General features: G+C 55.7%; 3 protein-coding genes across 3 annotated transcripts; 1 reads left to right on the top strand and 2 right to left on the bottom strand.

Annotated features, from left to right (window-relative positions):
* Positions 1–2,042: 2,042 nt before the first annotated feature.
* CGCA056_v010284 (uncharacterized protein) lies at positions 2,043–3,419 on the top strand (the record flags this gene model as incomplete). The annotated part of the gene is made up of 1 exon (XM_037325531.1): positions 2,043–3,419. One exon carries the CDS (start codon positions 2,043–2,045, stop codon positions 3,417–3,419), a length of 1,377 nt encoding a protein of 458 aa, XP_037176858.1.
* Positions 3,420–4,957: 1,538 nt separating this feature from the next.
* On the bottom strand, positions 4,958–8,658 carry CGCA056_v010283 (uncharacterized protein; the record flags this gene model as incomplete). The annotated part of the gene is made up of 3 exons (XM_037325530.1): positions 4,958–5,193; positions 5,247–8,375; positions 8,445–8,658. The coding sequence occupies 3 exons, from the start codon at positions 8,656–8,658 to the stop codon at positions 4,958–4,960; spliced, it is 3,579 nt and encodes a 1,192-aa protein (XP_037176857.1).
* Positions 8,659–9,327: 669 nt separating this feature from the next.
* CGCA056_v010282 (uncharacterized protein) lies at positions 9,328–11,569 on the bottom strand (the record flags this gene model as incomplete). Its single annotated transcript, XM_037325529.1, has 2 exons — positions 9,328–10,907; positions 10,978–11,569. 2 exons carry the CDS (start codon positions 11,567–11,569, stop codon positions 9,328–9,330), a joined length of 2,172 nt encoding a protein of 723 aa, XP_037176856.1.
* Between the last annotated feature and the right edge of the window lie 1,682 nt (positions 11,570–13,251).

Below are 13,251 nucleotides of genomic sequence, written 5' to 3'. Positions count from 1 at the left end.
CCTCCTTCTCGCTCGATGCCCATTCCTCTAACCCGTCCGCCCTGCGCATCGCCCTCACCATCTCCTCGTACACCTTCGACCCTACACCAATCGTTGCGACGGCGAACATCGCAACTATCACCCCTTTATACTGGCATGAACCGCCCTCAACCTCCGTGAACTGCCCGCCGTCCTCGCCCAACGCCTCCTATCGCCGACACCAACCCTGCGGCAACCCGCAATGGAAACAACTGCTGAAATTCTCCATCCTCCGTCCGTCGAACATAGCCTCCTCAATCTGCCTCCTATACCTACATGGATAGCCGTGTCTCGACGCGTTCCGGCATAGAGTAATTGAGTAGTAAAAGTAAGATGTGATGATAGCTATTGTAGACGTGATAATAGTTTGGACCCGGACTCCTGTTTGGGGACCTGATTCCTTCCAAGCTAACTATCACATCTAACAGTGGGCTAGGAGCCAAAACAGCCGTAGGAGGCGCGGGCACCGGAGCCCGTCCACTTCATCCATCTCCTCCAGCCAACTACGTATATACTCAGGCCCGTTCAACAGCAGACCTGGCCAGTCCGTCCAGCCCATCGTCTCTAGCACTATCGCGCCTAATGTGCTCACGCCCGTGCCGGCGCCGGTGCCTCCTACGATCATACACGCCGTGACGAACCGCTGGACGACCTTTACCCATGCGCATGGCACCTCCTTATACAGCACGTCCGCCGTCGCTAACGCCTCTTGCTGGTTGCCGTACTTCTCGTCCATCTGTTCCCGGTAGGCTGTCCGCCAGCAGAGCGTCAGCGGGAACCGGCACACGTGGCACCACGCCCCCGTCCCGCCGCCGCTAGCTCGGTATGTCCGGAACATTGCTAGCCAGCTCTGGGCTTCCGACGATTCCGCCCGATGCGAGCACCTTTTCAGCTTGTGCGTCTCTACTATCGGCCCCCATTCATAAAAGGCACAGAGCGCACAGCCGACATCCCTGCTTCGCAGCCGGGCTCTGAGGTCGCAGATCAGTGGGTCGGATGCAGTATGCCCACGGCGCTCAGGCAAGCCTATTGGGGTCGGGGGTGAGTAGACGGTGATGGCTGACAGACGCCTGTATATCTCGGCTGGGTCTGAGAGCTGTTCCCTGGGCCGCAATGCTGCGTTGGGATGGGCTCTAGCTGTCCCTGCTGTTGGAGAGGTGCCTCCGGTAGGTATCTGGAGACGCGCCTGTCGCTCTGCTGCCCGCCGCTCGGCGTCGCGCCGCTGCGCAGCCCGACGCTGCTTCGCATTGAGAGGCGGCTGTTGCGGGGCGCACCTTGTGTTTGGGGATGTGGGGAGCGCTGAGCTGCCCCTCTGATGGCGCAGCCTACTTAGAGCATCCTCTGGTAGTTGTTGCGGGGGTGGTGGTTGACCGGCCTCACTTATAGTAGTGTCCTCCTGGGGCGTGGTTACTGCGTTAGGTGAGCCGGCCTGAGGGCTGGTTGGCAGCTGTTCTCGCGTGTCCGAGATGCTCTTGATCATCTGTTCATAGTAGGAGTCCGCCTGAGTGGGCATAGTGAGGCAGGTTGCTATGTATATAATAACGATAGCGGTTCAGCTTCTTGCCTGTGCGTTGGGTGCGGCTGGGACGGACTATGTATACTGGGGGATCGCGGGAATGACGGGGGCTGGCTCACCCCTGGCGTCGTTGGAGGACCGCGATGTGGGGCACGTGATGATAAGATACCAAGTATCTCAAGTGCAAATCAGGTAACCTGACCATAGTACGAGGGAACCTGTTTTAGGGAAACATTCTTCTTTTGTGTGATAACATGACATAGGTTCTTTGTATAGCTGTATTTGTATATATCCTTTGCCATAAACGCTGCAAATAGTATATGGGATACTTTCCAGCCTACTTTTGCTGCCAATTACGTTACGTATGAAGCGAATGTACGGCCTGATAGCAGCATCTCTTAGTCATCCTCCCATGTGGGGGTCTCCACTACGGCGCTTAAGCATGTCTAGCGACACGGCTTCAACTTCACAAACTCAGTTCCCATTCACCTCAACGGTCCATCTCAGAATGGCGCAAGGCCGACTCACAACTCTTCCCGCAGAGACTGTTGGGTGTATATCGCAACACCTCGAGTCACCTGATCTGCTAAGCTTACGCTCCGCCTGCCGGGCTCTAGCTGACAAGACATCTGGACCTTTCCAGGACCGTTTCTTTCGCACGCGCCATATCATGCTTGAACATCAGAGCATCCGGAACCTGGTCGAGATCTCTCACCATTCAGTTTTCCGTTGCGCGGTGCAAGTCGTCGAACTCACTACTGATCACTTGGTCGCGCCTCCGGATTACATGAGCCGAGCGGACTATGAGATGTGTGGGATTAACGATGAATATGATTGCATCAGGCTCAGCGACGGTGAGACTTTGTCACTTGGCGATGACAGTTACGAGGCTGTTATTGAGAGGTATAGGGCCGAATGGGGTAGCTACAGGGACTTCCTTCTGAGAAAGGGAGACTGGATCAGGGACTTGGTTGAGGCACTATCCAACCTCCCTCATTGCAAAGCTGTCGGCATTGACGACGACGTCCGTCCCTGGGGGGCCCTTCGACTCGGTCGCCGCATTGGCACGTTTCCGAACCGCTTCGTCACTCCCTTCCAGGCCCAGAGTATGGTCTTTGCCACCACGTTGATCAGAGCCCTGTTCATAGGACTGCTGCACAGTCGCCATGCTGTAGAGAGACTCTATATTCAGTTTGGCGATCTGAAGACGGGCTGCACCTCTGTCACCCCACGCATGCTATCAACGATCCCTGTGTCTGTAGACACTTTGAAGAATCGGCTTGCTCCCATCAAAACCCTGCTACTTGTGGTCAACCCAAACAGCCACCAGAACGCATTCGATGAGGATGTGAAGAAACTAGTTTCCAACACCGACCCGATCCAGACTACGGATTCCGATTGGTGTCCGGAGTTCTGCGGCTTCCTCCGTCTTTTTCTCACGCTGACCGACTTCACCTTACACTTCAATCCCCGCGACGAAAGGCAGCAATTTCCGAGGCTTTCCGAGGATCTTCGAATTCCCAGCCTCCAGAGCCTCCGTATCGAGTTCGTCGACTGCACAAGGGACGAGCTTATGACGTTGCTAGAGGGGCATCGCGACACGCTTCGGGAGCTTGTTCTCGAGTCCGTTGATGTCACTGGAGGGGGGCGAAAGACGTGGTCCTCGCTCCTCGGAAGTCTCCAGCATAGCCTCAGGTTAGAGGCAATAGACTTGGGGAACTGTATGGTGGATGGGTTTTATCTCTGTTCACGCTCCTCGGTAACGTTTCTCAACCAAAGGTTTTGCGCAAGTGGCCCTGAGGAGATTGAGGCTATGCGGTCAGCATTAGATGGGTTAGAAGAGTCGGAAGCGTTCCCCTGGTCAAGACGATCTCATGGTGAGTAATGCAGAGTTTAAGTAACGTATGAGATCACCGCGTCCACAAAGGTTATAAAACCCACTCGCCTGAGGTAAAGCATTCTTGTTCCACTCTAACCTGCTTCAGTGATATATAAGCTATGTATCTAGCTCCCTATCCTATCACCTATTACCTATAGATCTATCCCTAAGGTCCTAGCTGCTAAGCACACTATATACGCGCCGAACACACAAACAGCTAAGTGTCCTTTCGCCCGTTGCCAACGTCTCGCTCATCACATCGCTATCCGCCGCTAGGCTTTATCGGCAACGATATCACCCTCATTCCCAACACCAGTCGAGAGGCCTCGTAGCTTGGTGGTAGAGCGCTCCTCTAGCTAAGGAGAAGATCCAGGTTCGAATCCAGGTGAGGTCGTTCATTTTTCCTTTTTCTTGCGTTTCTTTTTGTTCTTCCCCCCCTTCCCCGTAATTGGCTGGCTGACGCCCTCTGCCTCGGCCCCGTCGCCCCGCCTCGCCGTCCGGGCCGGGCTGACGGCGGCGGGCCCCGCTCTTATCCCGGGCCCAGCGACGTCGCCCGCAAGCGTTGCTCCTCGCCGACTCAGCAATCTGTCAAGCTAACTCCTAACGCTTGACGTGCGTCGAAAGGCCTAAGTAGGAGAACGGTAGTAGGCTGAATCACTGGTTGAGGGCCTATCAGCTTAATTAGTCGAGCACTCCTAACCCTAAGGAGAAGATCTGGGTTCGAGTCCTGGGTGGGCCTCTTTTTTTGCACCCTCTGTCGCTTGTCCATTTCTTCCCCGTTGCGCCGCTGCAGGAGCGCGGCGGCGCGGCAGCTGGTTGCAATGCCGGTTTAGGATGCGCCTGCGGGCCGCCGCCGGGCTGGGCGGGTTCGATTCGTATGTATGCCCGAAACGACCGTCATGCGCGCGAGACTACGGCCGCGCATGCCTTAAAGGCGTGAAACGTCGCAGAGATATCACCAGTTGGGATGAGAGGCCTGCCAGCTTAATTGGCAGAGCTCCCCTCTAGCTAAGGGGAAGGTCCGGGTTCGAGTCCTGGGCGGGTCGCAACTTTTGCAGCTTTTTTTCTGTGCAACCTTTTGCCCTGATCTCAAATATCCAGTCCGTTTTGTCATAGGCCTCTCCGTTGGCAAGAAATCTCTTGTTTAGGCTTTATTTCGTTTACACTCTCAGTTCTAAGCTATCAGAGTGCAATACCTTACGTATACTTACGAATATGTTGATAAAATTCCCTCTCCTGCAAGGCACCGCCTAGCCTCACATTATATACTATATCTAGGTCTCTCGTATCTCCAATCCCCGTTTATACTCTCCTTCCTCAGGATAATGGTCCTGTTGGCGAGGTACACAACCTTTCGACATAACAGTCGATGTGTCCCCCGCGTGATGGCTCAGCAAGAGAGGCTGGTGGAGAAACGCATCACCTGGCTCCTATCGGATTCGCCCACCGAAATTGGAAAAAAAAAACCAAAGGCATCTGCATCTCCTACTCAATTCCTATTATCTCTATTCCCTTATTCGCCTGTTTATTGTATTTATATAACCTTATCGATCCTTGATGATGCTCGCGCAACGCTCCGTCCAGATGCTGTCCTGGCTGTTGAAGACCACGCTGATAAAGTCGTCTGGTCGTTTCATGGCCGACCGTAGCTCTCGGAGTGTCTGGAGGAGGTCCTCTTGAGGCCGCAGCTGCAGGTCTGTGTTTCGGGGGCTGTCGCGGTTGCTTTTTGAGGTGACCCAACCCAGCTCACGCAACATCCTGTTGCTGCACCCCTTATGCTCTACAGCGCTGTTAGCATCATAAGCCTCACACCATCCCTGCGTTATACTGTACCAATCTTCTTCGTCATCTCGGCTACATCATAGGCCGTCCCACTTGAACCCTTCTTCCAGGGGAACGAGGCGGGGTAGAGGAACCACATCATCCTCGTGACCATAACGAGGGCCAGCTGGGCCGGGTCCTTTCTCTTGGCTGCGGTCCCGAATTTGCGCGACCCAGGCGCGACCTCTGGCGTTTCCGATGAGGAGCAAACGGTCAATGTGATCATCAGCATCAGGCAACAGAGGGGGTCCTCGATGTTGCTGTAGAGGACGTTTATCGCTAGCTGGTAGTGGTCCAGAACCTGTATATCGCCCTTGTTAGAGAAGATCGCCTTAGCCTTGAGAAAACCGTCCGTAATAAGGCTGGGGACGTCGGTGAAGGGGAAGCTGCAGCCGAAGTTGATGGTTCTGCGCGTCTGCCTGAGCGCCCGGTCGTGCGCAGCTTTCTCGTGCTTGATTTGAGCTTCCTGCGCCGCGCGCCTCAGGGAGCCTGGCGGGCCGGTTACTACTACGTGCGCGACCTCTCGACCGCACAGGCTGACGACGGTTGTTGACGTTAAGCGGCCCTTGACGGCGTCAGGCACCCACTCAACACCGGCCGCGAGGAGTCGGCTGGCTATCACGGAGACCCACTCGTCGGGCTTGAGTCCGTTGCTGGCCTGGTTGCCGCTAGTTATGGCCGCCTGTAGATGGTCCGGCCATGTCGCGTTGACTGGCGCGGATGCTGCCCGCCCCTTCTCAGTAGAGACAACGCGGAGAAGCTGAGTAGCAAAGTCGTGCCTGGTGCGCGTCCTCGACAAGGTTATTTTTATGCGCGAGCCGCCTGAGGTGAGACCGTCAATTAGCCGCTGTAGCGCCACATGGGTGAAGGCGTCTGGCGCCGCTTCCCACGCCTCAACAGCAGACTTACACGCCTCTTTCTGCTCTAAGGTAATAGGCATACTACCAGTGTCGCTACTACCTTCTTGCAGCCTGCGCCGTAGTTGGTTAGCTATGAAGAGCTTCGTCTGGGGGATCCACATCTCCCGCATGAGTTCCGTCACATATTCCGTCACAGCTGCATGGCTCTTGAATGCGTCCCGGCCTAGCTGGCTGAACCAGATCTCGGTCTCCCGGTGGGAGGCAAGGCGGTCGCCGTAGTGGTGCTGTAGCTCGCTAATATGGAGCAGTATAAGCCTTCCCGTCTTCGCGGAGCGGGGCCACCGGCTGGTGTCCATAAAGCAGGTCGCTGCCCCGGCTGGAGCGAGGTCTAGTACGGCTGGGTCGATATAGGGCCACGCCCCAGCCAGAAGGCTGTCGATGGTGCCTAGCGGCCGGAGCACCGTCTTCGGCAGGTGGCGCTCATGCCCGGTGAAGATATACCCACCAAGCCGGTCAAGTACTGCAACAGCCTCAGAGTGTGCGAGGTCTAGGCCGCGCTCGCCGCCAGCAACGTAACGCCGTTCCATCTCACAGATAGCAAGCTCAAACAGGCGGCAGTAGGCTGACATGATACGGGGGAAGATTCCGACTGGTATAGACCGAAAGATGTGGACATACGACTCATGCTCTGTGAGGAAGAAGCGCATGAGTTGGAAAATAGGGCGAATAACGTTCTCGAATGTGCGCTCAACGCTGTCCATATGTCGTATATTGAGTGATACAACCTGCTCCATCCGGTATGCTACCTCATCCTTCTCGATAGCGATGTCCAGCTGCCTACGCTCTCGCGCAAATGGCTTAGACTCCTCAGGCTGCTCAGGCGTGAGGTCGCCACGGATACAACGTAGCAGCCTCTCCCGCCTGTCTCTTGTGTACGACATGGCGGATGTGTGTGACGTTGGGGCTGTTAGCGCTGCTGTCGCGTACCCCTTCGTTGCGAGGAGGGCGCTGGCGCTGTGGCGCACGCTTCTCTTGATGTTGGAGTAGCCCTGGAAGTAGCCGAACGACAGCACGTCTGCGCCCTCATTGCGGTCGCTCATATTCCCCTGTATAGCGGTGTAGAGCGAGTTGAGGAAGGCGGGCGGCTGGCTGGATGAGAAGTTTCCATACGTTGGGTGGAAGGCCTGCGGGTAGAAGGTGTAGTCGCGGTTACCAGGGTACTCTCGCGCCACCATGTTCCGGTCGGCGAGGAGGCAGCGCGTCTGCGAGCTACCCGACTCGCTGTTGATACAGACTGCAAGGGCGTACGATATAGCACTGATACTGCTGAGATCAAAGCGGGCGTCGAGCTCTATAATCATCCTCTGCAGGTCCCTGCTCTCCCTGAGCATCTGCTGGTACTCCCGGCCGTCCACTGCATCGCTGTGTGTTCTTTGTTCATCGTTAAGAGAGAGCTCTTCAATGTCCTGCTGAACATTTCCATCTCTAGGGCCCTGCTCCCCGCCCTCCTCCTCCTCCTCCTCCTCCTCCTCCTCATAGGGTATATGCCTCTCGCGCGGCAGGTCGTAGATGCTATCGCTGACCTGAATCTCGATATTCGCGCCGTAGTCATACGCGTGGAACGCCGGCTCGTGGCGTCGCCAGAATGAATTGTGGTTGTGGTTGCTGGCCCAGACAGCCCAACCGTCCATGAACTGCTGCTGGAAGACCTGCCACTTAGCTGAGCTTATACGCTGAGTGCTCTTTGTCCCCAACCGCCAGCAGGCCTCAACCCCCTCGCCAAGCAGCTGCGGCGACTGGAAGACGCCCACGATATATGCAGCCAGCTCGCGGGCTAACCCAGCCGGCATCCCGCTCTTCTCTGAGGCCGTCTGTCTCTCGCGCGGGCCCCCGCCCCTGGAGGTCGGCTCGTGCGCCACGGGGTGCATGACGACGAACCAGACCTCTCGGGTACCAGCCTTGGCGACCCTGAACGTGCGCCCGGTGATATCGAACGGGATGCCGCCGATATGCTTTGCGCTATAGGGCGCTGCGTATGACTCAAGAGAGAACTCGATGTTGTCGAAGACGGGCCCGTCGCTTTTCGTGATGGGGCTGCGTGGCTTGCCGACGATGCTGAAGAAGTCAAGGAAGAACTGCGGGAAGAAGGCGTCCGTGGCCTTCGCTGGCGCGCTACCTCCAGCGCGAGACCCAAAGTCAATAGTGTGCTTCTCCTGTAGCATCTTGATAGCATCGGCTGGCTCGAAATCACTTCGGAGGACCTTTTCGATGAAGCGTCTAGCTGAGGAGAGGGGTGAGAGGCGTTAGCATATTCTTCTCATAGCTAGTTTAATTCCTTCCGCATATATACCTCGGAACCGGTGGTGCCCTGAGGAGTGGTCCACAGCCCAACGGTGGCCGTCCCACCCATTGTCGCCTTCATCCTCATGTTGGCGGGTTGAGTCCTGGTTGTGGGCGAAGGGATCGTTATTATGGTCCAGGCTAGAGGTATCCTCTGCATCGGGTAGGCCATCACTATCTACTAGCGACTCGGTGATAACATCTCCCTCATAGATTAAAGACATCTTAATGTAGCTGCGGTGGGATGCTAGGTGTTACTATTCACGGTCTTGGGTGTGCGTAATGTATGTAGGTGCTAGGTGAGGTCTCTTGTACTATACTTTCTAGGGATTCTATGTAGGACTACCTATATATCATCTACTAGGAGATTACTTACCAACCACTTATCTATTAGGGTATTGACTACTGCTTGTTGTCCTGCTCCCCGTGTAACTCTCACCCACTATAAGTCCAGGAGGGCAGATATGCAGCATGTGCCGCCTGTGTTTTATCGGGGAGAGTGGAGGAATCCTCTTTCCCTCTTACTAGACTAAAGCCCTATTAAGACAGCTTGATATCATGTCAATAAAAACAAAACCTCGAATTGGTCTGACATTCGTCTGCCTAAGAATGTACGGTCTGCACAAATGCCCTCCCGGGCGTGAAGCTGATGATGACGACCTCAATAAGGGATGGACTGGGGCACATCTGGAATTGGGGGCCCACTTAGTGTGAAACTAGGCAACCTTCTTTGTATGTGCCCGCCGGGCGCAGGTATTTGCTGAGGCATCTTCTATTGGCTATGTTTCAAACGGGCAGGCTTGCAGCGTTCTTCAGAACAACTTTCCCAAACGAATTGTCTATGTAAGGTATGCAAGGGATCCCCAGGCCTGCAGACGCGACCACGACTGCTACTATACTGCTGCTCTGGCTGGTTTCCTAGCTCTAGGCCCCAGCTTCCAGCGTGGAACTGGTTTCTGGCTGGCGGTGGTCGCTGGCGCCTTGGGCGAAGGCAGAGGGCGCCACTGTTGATGTGACGGCGGCGGCGGGGAAGGGGAGGAGGGGGAGGAGGGGGAGGAGGGAATACTGTTACGGCGCCTGGGCTGTGAAACACCTCGAGCATCGTCGTCGTCATCATCATCATTGCTATTGTTGTTGCTGCTGCTCTGTTGGCGCTGGCGCGCAGACTGCTTAGTGGTGATGGCGGGCGCGTCCTGTGTCGGCTGGTCCTCGTCGCCAGGGCAGTCCAGCGCTGCTGCAGATCCGTTGGAGGGCGTGAGGTAGGCGTTTACGAGCTCCTCCACCTTCTGCTGGGTAGCTTGTCTAGCTGCGACGTCCTGCTGGCCGGCGAGCTTGAACAGATTGGCGCAGAACCCCTGCACGAGGGTAGAGGCCTTGGCCTGGCGCTCGCTCCTCCTTGTTGCGCACTCCGTCGTCCACAACGGGCGTAGCGTGTGGCCCTCCCTGTCGGTTGACTGACGCACCATCTTCAGCAGACGCGCCCACGCCACGTGCTTGAAGCGCTGCCCGTATAAGCCGTCTTCGCTGTCCTGCTCCTCATCGCCTATCGCGTCATCATCCAGGAGTGGGAGCAGCTCCGGCGCCCGGAACTCGGCTAGGTTGTCCCGTACGAAGTCCAGAATACGTCGCTGGAGCTGTACTGCTGCGATCGCGGGGAAGGCCCCGGGAGCCCAGCCCCTATGGGAGGCGAGGTCGTCTAGCGCTATCGACAGGTGCTCCCGGAGGAGGGGCTTATTCCTATCCTTAGGCCTGACGTTGTCGACAGCTGCAGCTTGCTCTGGACTGATCCAGCAGATCACGTGGCAGAGCACGCGGACGGCTATCTGGATCTCCGTCTTCTTGCAGTGGAGGATACGCCTTAGGTCGGGGAACGTAAGCACCAGCGAGTTTGTGATAACATCATGGACGAGGTGGTAGGTGTGATCGTCCATGTTCGCAAGGAACCCGTCGACCCGTGTACGTGCTTCAAGCCCCGCCTGCTGCTGTCCGGACGTGTAGAATACGCTCGTAATATCGGGGGCGGCTTGGCAAGTTGAGAGCCTGTCCCAGTCGGCGGGCGTGATGTAGACCTGCTCGTCCGCGGGTAGGTCGGCTAAAACGCTGAGAACCTCGTTAAGGGCATCAATCCAGTACTCGTCGATGCGGAGGCTAGCAATCCACTCAAAGTATGAAATATTGAAGGTGTCTAACCCCAGCCTTGTGCAGCACCACTGCGTCGTGACAGGCCGCCATCTCTGGTGGTTCCACAACGTAACGAGCCTCCGCGTTGGGAAATGCTTCTCGCCGCCGAGGCGGAGTGCCTCGACGACGTGCTGGTCTACGGCGGCGTCCTCCCCGCCTAGCTGTCCGTCTGCCTGCCCTCCTATGCAGGCGATGGACGCAAGCTGCGTCCAGATCTGCCCGTGATTGTCGGGCAGGCTTGGATCGCGCCTGTTGACGCGGAGCTTGACGTTCAGGTCGCGCGGCAGGCGGTCTTTGGGTTTCCATGTCGTCCGTTAGCCTCTTGTGAACACAGGCTCATGCCTTGAGCTTGGGGGCTATACCTTTGTCATACAGCTCGCACGCCCACCATAGGTCGGAGCCTGGTGCGCCCGTCTCCTTGACGTACTCGCGGAGCGCCTGGATACGGTGCTGGCCGGCCATGACCTCGGCCTGGCCCCCGCTCACTTCGGCCCAGCGTAAAAAGGAGAGCTCGCAAGGACTGTCGTTATCATCGTTGTCGTCCTCTCCGTCGTCCTCCTCTCGCCCCTCTATGCCGCCACCGTCCTGCTGCATAAGGCTGACTGCCTCGGCGCTGCAGAGGACGGTGATCCGGTTCTCCGGCGCCCGCCGTTCCAGCCCGCCGCTCCTGAATGCGTGTAACAGCTCCTGGACGTGGGCTGCGTTAATAGGGCGGTTCCTGCCGACGCTCCAGGCTGTGTCCAGCACGTCGATGGGCATCCTGGCAACGGCGAGGAGGAAAGGTCGCGCCCGTTCTCGCGCGGACGATGTTTCTGTAAAGGGGGAGCTGATCTCATCTTCTCTCCTGGCCCGGACCCGCCTCCTCAGCCCTGATGCTGATGCCGCTGTTGCTGCTTTCTTTCTATCGCCCTCATCACACTTCCTCTTCCGCTTGTCGCTGAGCACTCTGGCCATTGCGGTGATATGCAGTGTATTTTTCAACTGCCGCCTGATAGCCTGTGCTGGCTGTTCCTGTTGTTTCTTCGTTAATTTTCTTGTCTTTCTTGCCCCTGGGGGCTTAGGGATAGGTGGTTAAGGGGGTGGGGGTGCTTGTGATCAGATGAGATGTGTGCACAAATGAGACGGGAAGATGGGATGATGGATGCTTGGAAGGGGTGCGTATTTGGCAGGGCGGCCGGATGCGATTGGTCCGAGGCTGCTGTAGTACACTAATCTTCTATGTTTTTATATGCTAGGTGGGGGACGGCTACGCAGCAGAGGGAGCTGACTCACCCCACCACAGTTAGCGTATTCACGTCCGGTAGCAGCAGCAGCAGCAGCGGCATAACTAACCTCAGGTCATGCTGTAAGGTAATAAACAGATCAGGCGTCGGAATACACCTATGATAGGTGGTGCTATGAACACTTATACGCACTATTAGTCGCCCTCTGGATAAATAGCTGTCCTACCCCCATAATCGCACGTCTTTCATACTCAGGATTGGCGCCCTTAACTGGCTGGGTCACTGGCTGTGCTAGCTCCTGGGACGCCCTGGGTATCTGACGAGTCTAGGGCAATAAGGACAAGCTATGCCTGCCTATACTGCGTATGCTCCCTCCTGTTTTCTAGTTGAGGAACAACTCTGGGGAGAGGTGTTGAACATAGGGTCTGTTGTAAGGTTGGAAATACCCTCCTTAGAGCTGAGGTATCATAGCCCAACCTATGTATGACTATAACTAGAAAGAGAAGTGGTAGTGATCCGGCTACTTGTTTATACGTAATGATATGTAGATATATTTAACCTGCAGTATAGCGCGTCTTATGTTAACCTTTGCTCCCAGATCTTGTCTAGGTGGCGGTGTTGATGATCATACCCTGTAGAACAATAACATTCTAATGTTGTGATAAAATTTCTTAGAAAAAATGTTACCTGTTTATATGATGGCCTGTTTTGCCTGTTTGAGTTCTAGATCACTTTGCTCGCTCCTATCTAAACTATCCCATCTGCCCTTATCCTAGGTAGAACGTTATGCGCAGGGCTATTTGCGATTTGCTTCCCCAAACTCATAATTTCACAGTGATCTGCTCGGCCGGTTGGATACTCAACTAGCTATTACATAATCAACGGCTGTCGGGCCCTGGCTTATTCCGATGGAGTGGGTCGGGACCAACAGGGCCCCGGACCTACCTGAGGTCCTCCCTTGGCTCTCCCTTGCCCATTAACGATGAATTTGCGCTGTCTGAGTTGCACATCTTGCTGTATACCATAAGTAAACATGCTTCCTGTCACCCTTTACAAATGTCTATATACTGACTGAGGCTTTGCGCGGATATCTGCTTACTGGTGCCCTGATATACTCTTTATCTAGGACGATGGAGTTTGTGATGGTTTATCCTATGGTTAGCTGGCCTTCTTGTCTTGCCCCTGCTTGACGCGTTGGTCTCACTCTTAACGCGACATTATACATTAGTCCGCTTCCGGCCAGGGTCTTACTTCTCGCGGACAAACACGCCTAGACCAAACGCGTGGATAGCCAAGGATATCTAACCCTCTTCTATCTCCTACGCGTCCCCCGTTTTCTCTACCCTCAATCTCCTCTTCCTCTATTCATCTGTTCATCTATCTATCGGTGAATATATCTATTGCTACTCCTGC

The sequence above is a fragment of the Colletotrichum aenigma genome, assembly GCF_013390185.1.
Source record: "Colletotrichum aenigma strain Cg56 chromosome Unknown KSG_Cg56_contig06, whole genome shotgun sequence".
NCBI lineage: Eukaryota > Fungi > Ascomycota > Sordariomycetes > Glomerellales > Glomerellaceae > Colletotrichum > Colletotrichum aenigma.
The sequence above is the reverse complement of the archived record's forward strand: the minus strand, read 5'-3'. Positions and strand labels throughout refer to the sequence as shown.